Below are 21,686 nucleotides of genomic sequence, written 5' to 3'. Positions count from 1 at the left end.
GGGCCTAGAAACTTACAGAGGGTGAATTCCACCATATTCTATTGGTCCAAGCCCACCCAGACTCAAAGCCCACCTCTCAATGGAAAGAATGTCAAAGAATGTATGGCCATCTTTAATCCACCGCATAGCATAACAAACAATCCTTGGGACAACCTGGAAATGAAGGGGCCCAGCCCACAAATGACATGGTAACCTCTGCGATCTAATACTTCCCATGGCACTTGGGGTGAACACAATAGTCAGAGGACCATCACTGTGGCCCCAGGGATCCAGAGCACCTGTGTGAAAATATAGCTTCATTAAGGCACTCATATCCATGTTCTGGAACCAGCTCCCACTCCTGAGCCTTGGGGCATTCAGTCTAGGTCTTGTCACCTGCTGTGCTCCCAAAAGTTCCATCGGTCACCAGGGTGGAATGTCCAATATCCTCAGGGCCAGGAGAAATGGAACTGATGCCTTTTGAAACTTGGTATGTGCAGTTCCACATGTTCTGACATATTCATACCACTGAAAGTGAAGAGACCCAATTTTTCAGAGCCAGGTACCTGAGAAATAGGCTGGTTCTTTGAGATAGAATAGAGATGATAGATGTTGAATGCCTACACCCATGTCTCCTACAGCTAGTGACAGCTACCATTACAGTGACTGATCCTGCCTTCCATGGGTTCAGGCTGCCCCCAATGGATGGCTTTCCATCCTCACAGTAGAATAAATAGATGCCCCATTGATCTTCCTCTCCAGGCCCCAGTTCCCAGCCCTGGACTGGAGCTGCCTCTACCAGAAGGAGCTCTGAGTGCAGGCTAAGAACTATTGGGTGCTGGTCTGCAATGAGTCAACTGTAGCCTAAGAGTAGGCATTTACCAATGCTTATAGCAACTTGCAAGAATTATTCTATTATTGTTTCATCTTATAATAAAAGCAGGCCTTGTATTCTGAATGTCCTTGGTTTGTTTTTTATTTCATTTTTCTAGTAGTTAATTTTTATTGTGTTTTACAAAAAATATCAGACTGTGGTGGAATGGAAATTTTCAGAACCAGAGAGCTGGAGAAGCGCTATTATAGACCCCCTTTTCTGGAATCCTACTATCTGGGCTCCCACTAATTGTGTTCACTGGCTCTACCTTAAATAACAGTATAAAAGGTAGTCATGAACCAGCTTCTCCTGCTTGAAATTCCCTGAGCAGCTTGACCCTGCCCTTAGCTACTTGCCCCACTTCTGAAATGAGAACCAAGATGCCTTTGAATCTGGGCTAAGAGGGAGGAAAAGGCAGCACAAGTCCATCATGATTATAAGGACAGTAGTGTTAATTATTGTTCCTACTTACTAAGTGTCAAGCACTATGTGAAGTGCTCACTAAATCCCCACTATGACCCTAAAAACAGGCATTATTATCTCCATTTCACATGTGAGCAAGATAAGGCAACTTGCTGTATACACTATATGCCTGCCGGAGAGAGGTAGAGAATCATTGGCCTGCCTCCATAATGCCTGATGAGAACCAAGCCTGGCTCACGTATCTGGATGTGATTCTCAGGGCCCCAAAGTACAAGGTCCTCAGCTTGCTGAGTGAACAGGCAGAAAGAGGGGGAACTGGATTTGTCTTTTATAGTGGGAGTGCCTAATCTTGTGTTGAAACTCCACTAATTAGGGATCCCCGGGTGGCGCAGCGGTTTGGTGCCTGCCTTTGGCCCAGGGCGCGATCCTGGAGACCCGGGATCGAGTCCCACGTTGGGCTCCCGGTGCATGGAGCCTGCTTCTCCCTCTGCCTGTGTCTCTGCCTCATTCTCTCTCTGTGTGTGTGTGACTATCACAAATAAATAAAAATTAAAAAAAAGAAAAAAGAAAAAAAAAAAAAGAAACTCCACTAATTAGCTGTGTGACCTTCAGCAAAGTTCAAAGGCAAAGCTGTTCAACCTCCCCAAGCCCCAGTGTCCTCAATATGAACAGGGCAATATTCTGAGGCATGTAAAGATGGGGGCAGGGTTTGTGTGAGGGAAACCCGAATATTGAACATTGTTACCCCTTCTTCCCATGGCTCTTATCAGATCTGTCCTTTCCTCACAGCAAAGTTGGCCTGCGATGACCAAATTCACATCCTCAAGCAGCACAGACGTAAAGAGCTGGAAACACGGCAAAAACAGTATCGGTGAGTTAAGACATCAGACCAAATGGCCATAAATAAACTGTGCCCAGAGGTTATGGCCGACCACTGCTGCTAAGATGACCAAGCCGCCAGTTTGCTGTAGTGCTCCTCAATCCCCAACCTCCACCTGACCACCACTACAGACAGAGATGGTAAACAGCATTATGGAAAAAACTTGAGGTCAACCATATCAGCATTTAGGAAGAATGGGACAGCAAAAGCTTAGATTTACATTAAGGTTCTTTAGCCTCTAAAGAACAGATTGTAGAGATTACCTCTCATTTTTTTATGTCTTCTGATAAGAATTCAATTATAAAGTGATATATAATCTGCAACAAAATTGACAAATATTTAGCTAACAGACCAACGAAAAAGAGTGAGAGAACTCAAATTATTAAAATTAGAAATAAGAGAGGAAGTATAGTACCCACCTTGCACAAATTAAAATGAATCAAAGGGAATGCTATAAACAACTGCATGCACAGTTGTATAACACATTGTATAACACATTAGATAACTTGGGTGAAATGGGCAAATTTCCAAAGAGGCAGAAATAACCAAAACTGAGTCAGGAATCAATAATCTTTTTTTTTATTGGAGTTCAATTTGCCAACATATAGCATAATACCCAGTGCTCATCCCGCCAAGTGCCCCCCTCAGTGGCCATCATCCAGTCACCCCAACCCCTCCCCCACCTCCCTTTCCACTACCCCTTGTCATTTCCCAGAGTTAGCTGTCCCTCATGTTTTATCACCCTCACTGATATTTTCACTCATTTACGCTCCTTTCCCTTTATTCCCTTTCACTAATTTTTATATTCCCCAAATGAATGAGACCATATAATGTTTGTCCTTCTCTGATTGACTTACTTCACTCAGCATAATACCCTCCAGTTCCGTCCACATTGAAGCAAATGGTGGGTATTTGTCGTTTCTAATGGCTGAGGAATATTCCATTGTATACATAGACCACATCTTCTTTATCCCTTCATCTTTCGATGGACACCGAGGCTCCTTCCACAGTTTGGCTATTGTGGACATTGCTGCTAGAAACATCAGGGTGCAGATGTCCCGGCGTTTCACTGCATCTGTATCTTTGGGGTAAATCCCCGCAGTGCAATTGCTGGGTCGTAGGGCAGATCTATTTTTAACTCTTTGAGGAACCTCCACACAGTTTTCCAGAGTGGCTGCACCAGTTCACATTCCCACCAACAGTGCAAGAGGGTTCCCCTTTCTCCACATCCTCTCCAACATTTGTTGTTTCCTGCCTTGTTAATGTTCCCCATTCTCACTGGTGTGAGGTGGTATCTCATCGTGGTTTTGATGTGTATTTCCCTGATGGCCAGTGATGCGGAGCATTTTCTCATGTGCGTGTTGGCCATGTCTATGTCTTCCTCTGTGAGATTTCTCTTCATGTCTTTTGCCCATTTCATGATTGGATTGTTTGTTTCCTTGCTGTTGAGTTTAAGAAGTTCTTTTTTTTATAAATTTATTTTTTATTGGTGTTCAATTTGCCAACATATAGAATAACACCCAGTGCTCATCCCGTCAAGTGCCCATCTCAGTGCCCGTCAACCAGTCACCCCCATCCCCCGCCTACCTCCCCTTCGACCACCTCTAGTTCGTTTCCCAGAGTTAGGAGTCTTTCATGTTCTGTCTCCCTTTCTGATATTTCCCACTCATTTGTTCTCCTTCCCCCTTTATTCACTTTCACTATTTTTTATATTCCCAAAATGAATGAGACCATATAATGTTTGTCCTTCTCCGATTTTAAGAAGTTCTTTATAGATCTTGGATACCAGCCCTTTATCTGATATGTCATTTGCAAATATTTTCTCCTATTCTGTAAGTTGTCTTTTAGTTTTGTTGACTGTATCCTTTGCTGTGCAAAAGCTTCTTATCTTGATGAAGTCCCAATAGTTCATTTTTGCGTTTGTTTCTCTTGCCTTCATGGATGTATCTTGCAAGAAGTTGCTGTGGCCAAGTTCAAAAAGGGTGTTGCCTGTGTTCTCCTCTAGGATTTTGATGGAATCTTGTCTCACATTTAGATCTTTCATCCATTTTGAGTTTATCTTTGTGTCTGGTCTAAGAGAATGGTCTAGTTTCATTCTTCTTCATGTGGATGTCCTATTTTCCCAGCACCATTTATTGAAGAGACTGTCTTTTTTCCAGTGGATCCTCTTTCCTGCTTTGTCAAATATTAGTTGACCATAAAGTTGAGGGTCTGCTTCTGGATTCTCTATTCTGTTCCCTTGATCTATGTGTCTGTTTTTGTGCTAGTACCACACTGTCTTGATGATCACAGCTTTGTAGGACAACCTGAAATCTGGCATTGTGATGCCCCCGGCTCTGGTTTTTTTTTTTTTTTTATATTCTCCGGCTATTTGGGGTCTTTCCTGAGGAATCAATAATCTGAATAGAACAATCACAAGCAAAAAGATCAAATCGGTAATTTTGAAACTTCCCACAAAGAAAAGCCCAGCCCCAGATGGCCTCACTGATTAATTCTGCCAAACATTTAAAGAATTAATACCAATCTTGCATAAGTTCTTCCAGAAAATAGAAGAGGATAGAACATGTCCCAACTCATTGGATAAGATCACTATTATACCAAAATCAAAGACATTATAAGAAAACTATATACCAATGTCTTTTACGGGTATAGATGCAAAATTTTCAATCAAATACTAGCAAGCTGGATCCAGCAGCAAGTAAAAGGCATTATACAATATGACCAGGTGAGATTTATCCTAAGTATGCAAGTTTGGCTTAACATCCAAAAAAATCACTTAATGTATCTGTAGAGTAAATCACCGTATCTGTAAAGAACAAAGAAAGTAAATCACTTACCGTATCTGTAAAGAACAACGAAACACAAGAGTGCATGTGACAAAATCCCACACCCTTTCATAATTAAAAATAACACTAGAAAAATAAGAATTAAAGGGAAATTTCTCAACCAATAAGGGGCATATGTAAAAAAAATTAGTTAACATCATACTTAATGGGAAAAAACTGAATGCTTTTCTCCTAAGGTCCAGGAGCAAGATAAAGATGTCAGCTTTGCCACTTGTATTAGCTTTGTACTGGAGGTTCTAGCCATGGCTATTAGGCAGGAAGGGGACAAAGAGCACCCACATTAAAGAAAAATAAATAAAACCATTGTTATTCACAGATGACACAATCTTTTATGTAGAAAATATGAAGGAATTCACCAAAAAACTATTGGAACAGGGTCTTGGGTGGCTCAGTCAGTTAAGCATCTACCTTAGGCTGAGGTCTTAGTCCTGGGGTCCTGGGTTTGGACTCCCGCTCAGCGGAGAGCCTGCTTTTCCCTCACCCTTTGCCCTGTGGACCCCACTCATGCTCTCTCTTGCTATTTCTCCCTCTCTCTCAATCTCTCTCTCTCTCTCATAAATAAATAAATAAATAAATAAATAAATAAATAAATAAAATCTTAAAAAACATCCTGGAACTACTAAGCCAGCAAAGTTGCATGGTACAAGATCAATACAGTTGCATGTACAATAGCATCAAAAAGAATAAAATATTTATAAATAAGCTTAAAAAAAGAAGTCCAGGACCTATACAATGAAAACTACAAAACATTGTTGAAAGTAATTAAAGAAGACCTAAATAAGGTGAAAGACATCTTATGTTAATGGACCAGAAGACTTAATATTATTAAAATGGCAATACTCTCCAAAGCAATGTACAAATTTAACACAAACCCTATCAAAAAAGGTTACTTTTTTGCAGAAATTGACAAACTGATCCTAAAGTTCATGTGGAAATGGGAGGAACTCAGAATAGTTAAAACAATCTTGAAAAAAAAAAAGTTGTGGAACTCACATTTCCAGTATCAGAAATACTACCCTGCTGCAGTAATCAAGACAATGTGCCATAAGCAAAAGGTCAAATATATAGAGCAACTAAATTAAATTGAGAGTTCAGAAATAAGCCATTACATTTGTGGTCAATTAATTTTCAACAAAGGCAGCAAGGCAATTCAATGGAGAAAAAAATAGCCTTTTCAACAAACAATGTTAGGACAACCAACTAGCCACAGGCAAAAGAATGAAATTGGACCCTTATACCACATACAAAAATTAACTTAAAGTAGATAAAATATGTAAATGTGAGAGCTAAAACTATAAAACATTGAAAATACAGGAGTGAAATTTCATAACCTTGGATTTGGTAAAGGATTTTTAGAAATGACAACAGAAGCATAAGCAATAAAGGAGAAAGATAAACTGATGTCATCAAAAAGTTTTAAAAAACTTGTGCTGCAAAGGATAACAAAAAGAAAGTGAAAAAATGGGGTACCTGGGTAGCTTAATCAGTTGAGCATCTGATTCTTGGTTTTGGCTCAGGTCATGATCTCATGGGTCATGGAATCGAGCCCCACATCAAAGCTCTATGCTCAGCGGAAGTCTCCTTGGAGAGTCTCTTCCTCTACCTCTCTTGTGCTCTCTTTCTCTCTCTAGCTCTTTCTCAAATAAATGAATAAAATCCTTTTTTAAAAAGTGAAAGACAACCCACAGAATTGATAAAATATGTACAAATCATGTATCTGGTAAGGGACTTGTATCCACAATATTTACAAATCAAAAATAAAAGACAACCCAATTTAAAAATTGAGAAGCATCTGAATAGACATTTTTCTGAGGAAGATATGCAAATTATCAGTAAGCACATGAAAAGATGCTTGACATCATTGTTCATCAGGGAAATGCAAATCATTACCACGTCATGCTTGCTGTGATGGCTGAAATAAAAAATGTTAGATAATTACAAGAGTTGTGAGGGTGTGGAGAAATCAAACCTCTCAAACACTACTGGTAGGAATGTAAAATGGTGCAGCTGCTTTGGAAAACAGTCTAGTAGTTACTCAAATTATCTTTTTGTTTTTAAATATTTTTTAGTTTATTTATTTATGAGAGACACACAGAGACAGAGGGAGAAGCAGGCTCCCTGAGGGGAGCCCGATGAGGGACTCTATTCTGAGACCTGGGGATCACGCCTTGAAATGAAGGCAGACGCTCAACCACTGAACCACCCTGGCATCCCTCAATTTATCTTTATTTAAAGATTTATTGACTTAGAGAGAGCATGAGTGGAAGGGGCAGAGGGAGAGGGAAAGAGAATCTCAAGCAGATCCCACACTGAGCACAGAGCCCAATAGGGGGCTCAATCTCATGACCCTCAGATCATGAGATTGAGCCAAACAGAAACCAAGAGTTGTATACTTAACCGACTGTACCACCCAGGCATCCCAAGGTACTCAAATTATTAAATAAAGAGTTTCTGTATTACCCACCAATTCCACACCTAGGAATATACCTAAAAGAAGTGAAAACATATGTCCACACAAAAACTTGTATATGAATGTTTAAATTACCCATAATAACCAAAGGTGAGCATAACCCAAATGTCTGTTAACTGATGAATGTATAGTATAAATAAAATGTGGTATGTCTGTACCATGGAATATATTTTGGCCATAAAGAAGAATGAATAAATACTTCTCCAGAGAAAATATATGAAATAAGCACTTGAAAAGATGCTCAATACCATTAATCATCAGGAAAATGCAAATCAAAATCACAATGAGAAACTACCTCACACCCACCAGGAACTAGAATCAAAAACACAGACAGTAGCAAGTACTGGAGAGGATATGGGGAAACGAGCCTTCAGATGTTGCTGGTAGAAGGTAAAATGGTGCAGCCAACTTGAAAAACAATTTAGCGGTTGCCCCATTTTTTCTTTTGTGTGTGGTATTTACGCAAGAGTAGTGAGAATAGGGATCTCTACACACACACACACACACACGAATTTGTATACAATATTCATAGCAACATTTATAATAGCCCAAAGGTAGGAACAACCTAAATTCCACTAACTGATAAATGGATAAACAAAATGTGGTATATCCATATAATGGAGTACTCCTTGGCATTAAAAAGGTATGAATTATGGATCCATGCTAAACCATAGATGAACCTCAAAAACATTATGCTAAATAGAAAAGTCGTTTATAAAAGACTACATGCTGTAAGATTCTATTTATATGAAATGTCTAGAACAGGTAAGTCTGTGAGCACAGATTAGTAGATTATTGGTCTCCCAGGGCAGGAAGTTGGGGATGGGGTATGGGGACTATCAATGGGCACAGGGTTTCTTTTTGGGGTGAAAATATCCCAAAATTAGATTTTGATGAAGGTTGCACAAGTCTGTAAGTATACTAAAAATCCTTTAATTGGATATTTTTAAGGGGTGAACTTCATTATATGTAAATTATATTTCAAATAGCTGGTTTTGAAATAATACATGATCTAGAGTGCTCATCTGGAAAATGATGGTCAGTGTGCTGTATCCAGCCTGTAAATTTGTATCATGATCATTGTGGAGCTCTGAGTAAACAGGGCTCTCATCCCCCAGGCCTTCTCAGTCCAACACCTGTCTATCATCAAGGCATATTTCACGTCCTTCTTTGGCTGTGGAGACATCTGAGTTTGTGACTCCTTCCAAGGATGAGGAATGGAAGGAATCATGCTGAATAATCAGTATGATTACCTGGGCTGTGGAGGAGCTTTTGGGAAGTGATGACCATTACATATTTCCACATATTCCTCTATAGTGTAACTCCTTACAAGGTATGTGTAGTATGTCAGGGTTTTTTTAGTCCAATAAAGCAAGAGAAGAGGAGTCAGTGAACTGCTGCTATACAGAGCAACATGGGCAGCCTCACAAATACAGTGTTGACCAGTGGAAGCCATACACAAGATATCTGGCCAATCCATGGATTTTGGAGTTGTATTGTTTAGGGAAAGTTATATAGCAGTGCAACAATAGACAATAGCATGGAAACCATTCCCATAAAAGGAAGGATGGAGATGGGAAGCAGGTGTGGTGTCAGGGGACTGGTAATGTTCTGATTCTCCATCTGGATGTTGGTTATAGAGCTGTTTTGTACATTTTGTTGCATGTGTGTGCTTATATATGTTATATATATACAGATTATATACAGCTACAAACATACACGTATTCATATATTTGATTTCATAGTAAAATGTTTAAATAAAACTTTAATGTCTTTATATCAAGTGAAGGAAGGTAATCTGAGTAATGTTAAAGATTTATGAATTTGTGATATGTTTTAAGACGTTTGTGTTTGAGCCTCTCAGCTCAGACACCATATGATGTGTTTTGAGACTTTTGTATTTGGCACAGCGCACAAGGCATTGTCTGAGAGCTCTATACCACCATTCCCATTTTAAAGGATTGTTATTTCTATGCTCCTTCCTCAGCCTTCCTCCCCACTTCAGCCACACCTGTCAGAGCCCCTACAGTGAGCACTCCATGGACATTTGGCCCTGTGGAAAGAAGGAAATGCTAGATTGTGGTGATGCTAAACAGCTTTCAGAGAATTAACCTGGTTTGTATTCTGTTAGGTGAACAGACAGCAAGTTTTACCCATTACACTGTAATTCGGACTAAGATGTTAATGGCTGACAAATTAAATTAGTCTTACAGGCATGTTGTCTTAACTCGGTATTTTCCAAAGTGTGTCCTGGAGCAGTGGTCCAAAAACTTGGTCCCCATGATAAGACAAGCTCAGGAAACTGTTTATTACATCCCCCTCCTGGAGGTTCCCAGTACACATAAACATTGAGAATTCTGAGAAGTTCTGTGCTGGTGGGCTGTGCTAATTCTTTTTTAAGCCCAGTGTTTTCCAAGAGAATCTGACACATGATTCTAAACATCTACAGAACAAGTACTCTATGAGGCACCCTTTGGAAAATGCTACTTTACTAGGGAGCTGTGGATTCTGTGATGTGTTTGTTTCACAGGGATAGGGCTTTGGCAGGGCCTAGGGAGATGGGGCCAAGAGCTTTTCTGTTGAAGCAGTTTTCCCCTCTCTTAGATCTAATCATTATTTCTTCTTCCTCCTTCCACTCATCTGTCCTTTTCAGATACCCTCCTCTGCTTCCGTTCAGGAAACACTGTACCAAATCTGCACTATCTGCATAATCTAGGGTTCCTCTTTCACATAAACTCTTGGGGTTCCAGATAAGAGTTTGGAAGTAAAGTAACTAAGAATAGCCTCCAATCTGTTAGAAAGCTGCAGGTCCAGCTGGCTCTCACCCCTCAGTCAGCCAGGAAGGGCAATGGAGAAACCCACATAGGTGGTAATGCACTGCCCCGTTCTCACCGTGACTGCATATTTCCGGAGGGCGCATGCACACAGAACAGTGTGCAGTGGAGTGGTTTGCAATCAACAATATTTAATCACTTCACAACTTTGCTTTGCTCACTCATTATTCTGTTTTAAAGAGGAGCCAGTTGACACAGTCAGGTGTTATCCATTCATTTGCAGCACATCATTGTATGAATAAACCGTCAGGCTCACTCACTCTCCTGCTGATGGGCATGTGGACTGCACCACAGTGAGCTTCCTCATAGGTCTCCTGGTGCCATCATGGAATAGTTTCTCCAGGGAATATTCCTCAAAGTAGACTTGCAGGATTGCAGACCACATTTTAAGTTTTCTAGATATTGCCAATTGTTTTCCAAAGAGGTTCTTTCAGTTATCACCCAGAGCAACTGTTTCTGAGACATGCTTTGCATCTTGAGACATTTTCATTCAGGTCAGTCTAATGTCCTGCAATCGTATCTCTTTGATTTCCTCATTCTTGAATTGCCGCATATTTCTAGCTGTGTGTGAATTCAGCCATTCCCCTATTGATGGACATTCAGCTTGTTTCCCACCTGTATGTTTGTCTGTATGTGGCATTACTCACAGTGGTGCAAGAAGCAGCCTTGTACAAGCAGCTTGATGGACTGGTGCCAGATTGATTTCCATAACTCATATTGCTGGGTCAAATGAGCAGTTTCATTTTAAGAAATACTAACAAAAGTCCTTCCCCACAATTTTATAGCAATCTTCAGTGCAATTTTCCAGTTGCACGTGTATATATACAACATACCCAATCATGCTGATCTTTTGTATTTTTAACGATCTAAAAATCTCTAAGTTGGACTCCATTGTTGTTTTAATGTGCATTCCCCGACCACTAGGAGTTATGCCCCTGTGCATTGCCTCTTCTTTGAATTGCCTATGTTTATGCTTTATTTTTCTGTCTTTCTTATTAATCTAAAGAAGTTCTTTGTATATTAGGATAATATCATTTTGTTATAAGTATAGAATATGTCATTTGTCTTCTGTTGCTTTTGTCACAGAAGATTTTAGTTCTTTATTTTCTTAACTACATATATTGACTTTTCTTTACTGCTTTTGGGTTTCCTGCTTTGCATAAGAAGGCCCTCCCCAACCCAGTGTCACATTCGTACACCTATATTTTTGTCTTATACTTTTGCAATTTAGTCTTTAACATGCCATGTTATACACCCACAATTCACCTGCCATGTATTTTTATACATTACGTGAAGTAGGGGTCAAGCATCCTCAGTATCACTTATTACTTATTACATACTACATTCGTCCCTACTACCTAGGGAGGACACCCACCACGCGCAGAGCCAGCCCAGGGTTGTGGTTATGGGCAAGGGCTCTGAAGCCAGTTTCTGAGCTCAGCTCCCATTTACTGCCACTCACCCCATGTTCTGTGCAAGTTGTTTAGGCTCTGTGTGCCTCACCCCCTCAAGCTATAAGATGAGTGAAATGCACTTGATGGGATGAGCACTGGGTGTTATTCTATTTGTTGGCAAATTGAACACCAATAAAAAATAAATTTATAAAAATAAAAAAAAGATGAATGAAAGAATAGAACTACTTTTTGGCAGCAATGTCCATAATAGCCAAACTGTGGAAGGAGCCTCGGTGTCCGTCGAAAGATGAATGGATAAAGAAGATGTGGTTTATGTATACAATGGAATATTACTCAGCCATTAGAAACGACAAATACCCACCATTTGCTTCAACGTGGATGGAACTGGAGGGTATTATGCTGAGTGAAATAAGTCAATTGGAGAAGGACAAACATTATATGGTCTCATTCATTTGGGGAATATAAATAATAGTGAAAGGGAATATAAGGGAAGGGAGAAGAAATGAGTGGGAAATATCAGAAAGGGAGACAGAACATGGAAGACTCCTAACTCTGGGAAATGAACTAGGGGTGGTGGAAGGGGAGGCGGGTGGGGGGTGGGGGTGAATGGGTGACGGGCACTGAGGGGGGCACTTGACGGGATGAGCACTGGGTGGTATTCTGTATGTTGGCAAATTGAACACCAATAAAAAATAAATTTATTATTAAAAATAATAAAAAATAAATAAATACATAAATACATAAATAAATAAATAAGAACTACCACCCAGGGTTTTGAGAGAATTAAATAGATTAAACCATGAAAATTCATAGAAATAGTTTGGGGCACATAGAAAACACTTGATAAGCGTTAGCTAGTTTTATATCATAGTTACATATTTTCTTGGAGCTGTTTCTGGACTTTTCATGTTAGTCTGTTTTTCTTTCTGCAACTCAGTGCCATCTTTTGAATATTATATCTTTCTAATATATGTTAATAGCTCTGTCATTCTCTTTTAAAATTTTCATGATGAGCATTGCTTTGAATTACATATAAATATGTTATGTACTGAATGACATTCAGCCCTCCCCGCCCCTGCCTGAGAACACAATATGTCTTTCCCTCCCATCTAGGTCTTGTGGAATGACCTTCTGTAGAGTTTCTAATTTTCTTCTTGCAGACTTTTCTCCTCCCTGGGTACTTTATACAAGGGAAATTATAGCTTGTACCATTCTGAGCGGGATATTCTTCTAGTTGTAAATAAATATTGCTGGGATAAAGATATATTATTCATTTTTAAATATTTTGTATTGACAACTTACTAAACTCTTATATTGGCACTAATCATTTTTTTAAAGATTTTATTTATTCATGAGAGACACAGAGAGAGAGAATGAGAGGCAGAGACACAGGCAGAGGGAGAAGCAGGTTCCATGCAGGGAGCCTGATGTGGAACTCAATCCCAGGTCTCCAGGATCATGCCCTGGACTGCAGGCGGTGCTAAATCGCTGAGCCACCCAGGCTGCCTGGCACTAATCTTTTTTGTTAGTGGGTCTTTTTAGTTACCTAGTTATTCGGTCAGATTATCTAAATGGCGATAATTTTGTCTGCTATTTTCCATTATTTACATCACTGTATTTTTTTCCTTATTTCATAACTGGAATTCCCAAAACAAGTAATAGTAGCAATGATGGTTTTGATTTTTGAGAAAAGCCTTTGATATTTCTGTTAATTTAATATTATACTTGCTATTGTTTTCTGATGAACACTTTTTACTATATTTCAGAATTTTGTGGTTCATTCTAATGGTTTAGACTGAATTTGTTCAGTTAATTTCCTCAGAAGAGGTTTGGGGTAATATAATACCTGAATGGATGCTTGTCTCTACCTCCCGAAAATTCTCCTGCCCTCACCAATTACTTGACGATATAAGAGGCTTAGATGACGACCTAAGAAGAAATCTGTAAATACTTCACACTGTCTCCTCATTTTCAGTATAAAATGAGAAACCTAATGATAAGTCGATTATTTTCTTCTCCTAGAAACTTGTGAGCTTGTGAGAGCATCTCTCTCCTCCGCTCTCCCTTTCTCCCCCTGCTCCCTCTCCCCTTCTCCCTTCTCTCCACCCCACCTCCTTTTGTCTTTCTGCCCCACTCCACGCTTCCCACCAACACACACACACACACACACACATACACACACACACACATCTTCCCTCTCTCTGGCATTTTAACACTTAATCAGTATATAACTATACATGCCCTTTTGCCCTTTTCTTTTCCACCTGGGGCTTACTCAGAAAATTGAAGTCTTTTCAATTTAAGAAAGTTTTTCTCTTATTTCTGGATTTTTGGTTCTCCATATATCCCTCTCCATCCTTTTGGATCTTAGTCTCTGCATGTTAAATCTTCTATACCTGCCTTTCATGTCTCCTGTGTTTTCTTTTTTTTTAATTTTAATCCCAAGTAGTCAACATACAGTGTCATATTAGTTTCAGGTGTACAATATTCAGTGCTTCTGCTTCCATATAACACCAAGTGCTCATCACAACAGAGTACACTCCTTAATCCCCATCGTAGTTTCCATTTCTTTGTGGTTTTGTTCTGTATTTGTGTTACATTTTCTTCCATTTTGCACAGAGCAGTGCCTGGCACCTGACAGGTTCTCAGTAACTAGTTATTGAATGAATACATTTTGTCCAGGAGACAAAATTAGATCTCACAGGGACTATTCTCTTTTCCCATTTCTCTACTGAATTTTCAATTCAGAAATCATGTTTTGTTGTTGGAGAAAGTCTTTTAACTACTTCCTTTACTCACATCTCTTTAACATTTCTCCTTTTTTCAAAGAAATTAAATGTCTTTTTTGCTTCTTCTTCCTTCTGCCTGGTTGTTCAACTTGGTCTTCCTCAGTGGAGTGTGATTTTTTTTTCTTTGCCTGTTTATCGGAGGACATGAAGGCCTTTGGCCCCCATGCAGGTTAGCCGGTCAGGTGTTTCAGGTAGCAGTGCCTACAGTGGGAGGGACACAGGTGTTGGTGGCAAGCTCACAACTGTGCTGTCTCCATGCACTCAGAGGCCATAGTCTCCTGACCACCCTGGCCGGGCACTTTCATCCATCAGTGCTGCCCACTCAGGAGGTGGGGCGACAGCAGTGAGAGACAGGAGTTCCCAGGAAATGAATTTTCTAAAATAAGGGGGGGAAATATCAGTAGATTAGGATGTTGTACACTTGTACACTTGTCTCCATTGTATTCTGTTAATGTGGTGTTAAATCAAATATAACAAATATAGAAGATTTTCTTAGAGTCCAGGAAAATGTAATCTTATAAGTAAACCATCAATGAGAAATGGCAGTGCTGCGAGACAGAAAATGCTTTTCAAAATGCATTTGCTCTGATGGATCATATTCAGTTCCTATTTGGCTCTTGTGGTCCTAATGGAGTCCTACTGGACCAATAGGACTGCACAGAAAAGCCATAGGGATTTTTGTGACAGTAAAAGGCAAGATGAAGGCGGGGCGAGATGGAGGAAAAGTAGGGTCCCGAAGTCACCTGTCCCCACCAACTTACCTAGATAAATTTCAAATCATCCTGAAAACCGATGAATTCAGTCTGAGATTTAAAGAGAGAACAGCTGGAACGCTACAGTGAGAAGAGTTTGTGCTTCTATCAAGGTAGGAAGATGGAAAAAAAATTTAAAAATAAAAAAGGCATGGGGAGGGGGTGTGACGAGCTGGGCTAAGGCCGCGGGGCGAGTGCCCCCAGGACAGGAAGGCCCAGGTCCGGAGAAGCAGGAGCTGCACCAACCTTCCCGGACGGAAGGACGGAAAGGCGCTCGCAGGGAGTTGGAGCAGGACCCCAGGAGGGCGGGAATGCCCCCGGGCTCCCAGGGGCACTAACAGACACCTGCGCCCAGGGGAGAGGGGCCACACGCTGTGGGCCAAGCTCCCTAAAGGGCTGGAGGGCGGGCCCGGCTGGCCCTGGGAGCAGCTCCCGCGACGGCTCCACACGGAGGGGGCTGCGGCCCTGGGAGCACGATTCCAGCAGTGCAGGCCCCGGAACCCAGGGCGCTGGACACAGCCCAGGATCCGGCGCTCACCCAAGGACAGGCAGAGGCCAGGAGGGCACAGGACAGCAAGGACGCTCCTGCCCCGAGCTGAGCAGGGGCAGGCTCTCATTCAGAATACAAGGAGAGATAAAGAGCTTCCAAGATAGGCAGAAACTGAAAGAATATGTGACCACAAAACCAGCTCTGCAAGAAATATTAAGGGGGACTCTGTAAAAGAAAGAGGAAGTCCAAGGACGAAGTCAAACTCTCCCTTTTTGCAGATGACATGATACTGTACATAGAAAACCCAAAAGACTCCACCCCAAGATTCCTAGAACTCATACAGCAGTTTGGCAGTGTGGCAGGATACAAAATCAATGCCCAGAAATCAGTGGCATTTCTATACACTAACAATGAGACTGAAGAATGAGAAATTAGGGAGTCAACCCCATTATCAATTGCACCCAAAAGCATAAGATACCTAGGAAGAAACCTAACCAAAGAGGTAAAGAGTTTATACCCTAAAAACTACAGAACACTTCTGAAAGAAATTGAGGAAGACACAAAGAGATGGAAACATAATCCATGCTCATGGATTGGCAGAATTAATATTGTGAAAATGTCAATGTTACCCAGGGCAATTCACACATTTAATGCAATCCCTATCAAAATACCATGGACTTTCTTTAGAGAGTTGGAACAAATACTTTTAAGATTTGTGTAGATTCAGAAAAGACCCCGAATAGCCAGGGAAATATTGAAAAAGAAAACCATATCTGGGGGCATCACAATGCCAGATTTCAGGTTGTACCTACAAAGCTGTGGTCATCAAGACAGTGTGGTACTGGCACAAAAACAGACACATAGATCAATGGAACAGAATAGAGAATCCAGAAGTGGACCCTGAACTTTATGGTCAACTAATATTCGATAAAGGAGGAAAGACTATCCACTGGAAGAAAGACAGTCTCTTCAATAAATGGTGCTGGGAAAATTGGACATCCACATGCAGAAGAATGAAACTAGACCACTCTCTTGCACCATACACAAAGATAAACTCAAAATGGATGAAAGATCTAAATGTGAGACAAGATTCCATCAGAAGCCTAGAGGAGAACACAGGCAACACCCTTTTTGAACTCGGCCATAGTAACTTCTTACAAGATACATCCATGAAGGCAAAAGAAAGAGAAGCAAAAATGAACTATTGGGACTTCATCAAGATAAGAAGCTTTTGCACAGCAAAGGATACAGTCAAGAAAACTCAAAGACAACCTACAGAATGGGAGACGATATTTGCAAATGATGTATCAGATAAAGGGCTAGTTTCCAAGATCTATAAAGAACTTCTTAAACTCAACACCAAAGAAACAAACAATCCAATGATGAAATGGGCAAAGGACAAGAAGAGAAATCGCACAGAGGAAGACATAGACATGGCCAACACGCACATGAGAAAATGCTCCACATCACTTGCCATCAGGGAAATACACATCAAAACCACAATGAGATACCACCTCACACCAGTGAGAATGGGGAAAATTAACAAGGCAGGAAACAATAAATATTGGAGAGGATGTGGAGAAAGGAGACCCCTCTTGCACTGTTGGTGGGAATGTGAACTGGTGCAGCCACTCTGGAAAACTGTGTGGAGGTTCCTCAAAGAGCTAAAAATAGAGCTACCCTATGACCTAGCAATTGCACTGCTGGGGATTTACCCCAAAGATACAGATGCAATGAAGCGCCGGGACACCTGCACCCCGATGTTTCTAGCAGCAATATCCACAATAGCCAAACTGTGGAAGGAGCCTCGGTGTCCATCGAAAGATGAATGGATAAAGAAGATGTGGTTTATGTATACAATGGAATATTCCTCAGCCATTAGAAACACAAATACCCACCATTTGCTTTGACGTGGATGGAACTGGAGGGTATTATGCTGAGTGAAATAAGTCAATCGGAGAAGGACAAACATTATATGTTCTCATTCATTTGGGGAATATAAAATTTAGTGAAAGGGAATAAAGGGAAAGGAGAGAAAATGAGTGAAAATATCAGTGAGGGTGACAAAACATGAGGGACACCTAACTCTGGGAAATGAACAAGTAGTAGTGGAAGGGGAGGTGGGTGGGGGTTGGGGTGACTGGGTCATGGGCACTGAGGGGGGCACTTGGCAGGATGAGCACTGGGTTTTATGCTATATGTTGGCAAACTGAACTCCAATAAAAAATAATAATAATTCAAAAATAAATAAATAAAAGGCAAGATGATATTAAAGGGACTCCAGGGCAGCACCGGTGGCGCAGCGTTTCAGCACTGCCTGCAGCCTGGTGCGTGATCCTGGAGACCCAGGATGGAGTCTCGCGTCGGGCCCCCTGCATGGAGCCTGTTTCTCTCTCTGCCTTGTCTCTGCCTGTGTCTCTGCCTGCCCCCTCTCTCTCTATGAATAAACAAATAAAAAATCTTAAAAAAAAAAAAAAAAACGGACTCCAGACTTTTTTATGACTTCAACTCTTGGTGTTTTACTTTCCTTACATAAGAGAGATTTTTTTAAAGCTTTTATTTATTTTTTCACGAGAGACACAGAGAGCGAAGTAAAGACATAGGCAGGGAGAAGCAGGCTCCCTGCAGGGAGCCTGATGTGGGACTTGATTCCCGGACCCCAGGATCACAACCTGAGCTGAAGGCAGATGCTCAATCACTGAGCCACCCAGGTGTCCCAAGGGAGATTTTAATAAAGGGAAATTAGGAATACAAATGGAAAAGCTGTTAACCAGATTGTAAATTTTGCTTTTTAAAGACATAGGAGATCATTCTCCCTATGCTAAAGAGACAGTTTTGGTTAGTTTGGGTTTTGCATAAGCAAAGAAAGAAAAGTTTAAGAAAAAAATCTTTAAGTAAAATTTAAGGAGCACCTGGGTGGCTCAGTTGGTTAAGCGTGATTTCAGCTCAGGCCATGATCTCAGGGTTGTGGGATCCAGCCCCATGTCAGGCTCTGTGCTCAGTGGGGAGTCTGCTTGAGAGTCTCTCTCTTCCTCCCCCTCTGCCCTCCCCACCCCATGCTCACAGGCACATTTGCACCTCTAAAATAAAGTCTTTATTTAAGAAAAGTAAAATTTAAAAAAGTGATCAATGCTGCAGGATAAGTTTCAAGGACACCAGGACCTGAAATTTTTGGCACGGCCTGTCTTTGGGGGAAGCTATTTTGGTTATAACAGTGACTAAGCCTACCACTAGCAGTGGTCTGTGCCTGAAGCTCCTCATCGAACCACCCTGCTGCCCTGGACATGACCCTGCCCCCATTCCCCAGCTACCACACACAGTGCAGCGGTGTGTTGACTGAGCAGGGGACATACTAGCTGTCCAGGTCAGCCCAGAAGTGGGGTAGCATCAACCACTTCTACCTCCAGTGATCGTCAAGGCTGCTCTATGCCAGGGGAGAGATTGCAGTTGGGTGAGGTCTTCTGATGCTTCCTTTCGGCTTCTTTTTGTACACTGGTAAACATCGACCATTCACTACTCCTCTGCCGTGAGCCCAGTCTCAGGTTCAGGGGACCTCAGACCTCCTACTGTGATGCTCTGGGCACAGCAAAGCAGGCTACTGCCAGCCCCTGGGAGGGGTCCCAGTACCCCCCAGGATACACACTCAGCTAGAATGCGTTGACCTGATAGAAGACACATCCTCAGACCAGTTGAGCAGCCTTTAGTCTGAGAGGGCTAACCCAAAGGCCAAGCATTTGATGCAGTTTTCTTCTTTTTATTCATGCTCAGGTGGATGGAGTGGAACCCTGGCTTCCCTTTGAGTATTGATGCCAAATGTCACAAGGATTTACCCCGAGACATCCAGTTTGATAGCGAGAAGGGTGTGGACTTCGTTCTGAACTACTCTAAAGCGTGAGTTTCCAAGAACCTAAGGATGCTGGGCAGCTCCTCCAGGGGCTAGGGCTGCGAGTGAGATCCTCACTCCTTTCTCGGAGTGTGTGTGTGTGGGGTGCTTTGGATGGGGAAGCAGTTCAGCTGGGCACCTCTTTCCAAATCATCTGACTGTATCTTGGCCATGCTGGATCCTCAGTGTACAACCACAGGGTGGCCTGTATCTAAACAAAATTAAAACCTGGATGACTCCAGACACCAAACATAGCTCTGTTGTCAGCCCAAAGTAGAGGTCTTTACTTGAAGTGTCCCATCCCCACCCATATCTCATCTTCCCATGGCCAATGCAAGGGTGGACAGGGCCCAGGCTGTACCTAGATAGCAAAGCTCTGCAGGAAAAATGGCCACCATGCCTGCGCTGACCACTGACACCCATCCCCAGGCTGGCTGTCACAGCAACCCAGTGAGGCAGGCATGGTTATTATTCTCACTTTGCAGTTGAAGAATCTGAGGAATAAGGAAGTCACAGAACTTGTCCAATGGCCCTGGCTGATAAACAACAGAGATTTGATTTGTGCTCCTTCTTTGTGATTGAATTACTGCAGGGCTTTTACTGAAACTCTTAGGGTGCTCGTTAAAACATATGGAGCCCCAGCACCATCCCAGGGCCAGTAGAGGAGACTTTGAGCTGTGTCTTGACACTTTAGGGAGTTCTCACACCAGCATCTGCAAGGCCACTTCTACATATGTTCTCAAAGTCCCCTGGGGCCTCCAGTGTGCAGTCAGGGTTGAAACCATTGGCCTCCATGCCTCCCTTGGCCTCTTCCTCCACCCAGTTGCCTGTGGGGTCATGTTTATCTCCTGGGGTCTCAGGATGCATGTCTCCCTCAGGTTCTGTCATCCCTCCTTGGGACATTCAGAAACATCCTTCTACCTGCTTCCCCAGGATCCATCCCACACAGCAATTGGAAGTTCATTCTCAAGTGCACACATAGTTTGCTGGAAGTTCCCTCTACAAAGGCAAATATAATTCTTTTACTCCCCTTCTAAAATCCTCCAATGATTACCCCAACTATGGGTGAGAGCCTGCACATCTCTGCCCAGCTCACCTGCCTTCCCTCTTGCTCCCAGATGCACAGGACACTCCAGCCATGTGTGTCAAGAACTAGTTAGCAAGGCATCTTCATGCCCTTTGTCTTTGCATGTGCCATTCCCTCCACCTCAGATACCATTCTTCCCTTCTTGGCCTGGCTAAATACAACTCATCATTTTCCAGGACCTAGATGAGGTGGCCCTTCTCCCAGAAGCTCCTAGAAGCCCCTGGGCCTGAGTGATGCCTCCTCCCTTATGCTCCCCAGTACTGGCCACACAGGCCACCATTTCTCCAATGATACCATAGCCCATCCTTCTCTACATCTGCCACGTAACTTGGCCCCTTGAGTTATGGAATGTTTGGCAAAGGAACATAGCAAAGGAATCTTGAGATGGGCCCTCAGCCCCTCCTGGTGCAGCACAGCTGAGCAGGCCAGCTAAGCCCTACCTCTGCTGGCTGAGGACCATGAGGTTCTAAGAAGGAAATTAGAGGTGTGCTCTCTGCATTTGAGGAGGGTACATCCTGAGTCAAGGGGACTGGACCTCAGCGAGGTAGCTCAATGTACCCCATACCCTGAGGAGATGAGGGGCAGATGGGAGAGGCCTCTGGGCCAGTGGAAGGTAATCTTAGGGAAGCTAACTTCTCAGAGCCTCAGTGTCTCATCTAAAGAATGAGACCACAGATCCTACCCAGGGTTGTTGTGAGAATATAATGAGGCCACATAGGTCAACCCCACACAGAGAAGGTTCTCCCTCAAAACAGCATTAGTTTCCATCCATTCTTAGTAATGGGGTCAGGCCAGCCAGGACCCAGGTCTCCATCATCACACACTTGCTCCCTCAGATTGGCCTCTGCCCTCAAGGACTCACAGAGGATCCTTCACTTTGTCTGGTGTTATCTTGTTATGGAACCCAGGAAGTCTTCACAGCAGAAAGGCATCTGGCCTGGCCTTGTAGCCAACCAGGCAGACA

At 42.2% G+C, this 21,686-nt stretch overlaps 1 protein-coding gene across 1 annotated transcript in view; it reads left to right on the top strand.

Annotated features, from left to right (window-relative positions):
• The window catches only part of ALOX5 (arachidonate 5-lipoxygenase), a 57,261-nt gene that overhangs the window by 9,754 nt on the left and 25,821 nt on the right, over positions 1–21,686 (top strand). The window contains 2 exon segments of the mRNA NM_001205113.1: positions 2,066–2,147; positions 19,521–19,643. Of these exon segments, the coding sequence (NP_001192042.1) occupies positions 2,066–2,147; positions 19,521–19,643 (205 nt within the window).

This window comes from Canis lupus, chromosome 28 (assembly GCF_011100685.1).
Source record: "Canis lupus familiaris isolate Mischka breed German Shepherd chromosome 28, alternate assembly UU_Cfam_GSD_1.0, whole genome shotgun sequence".
Lineage (NCBI taxonomy): Eukaryota > Metazoa > Chordata > Mammalia > Carnivora > Canidae > Canis > Canis lupus.
The sequence above is the reverse complement of the archived record's forward strand: the minus strand, read 5'-3'. Positions and strand labels throughout refer to the sequence as shown.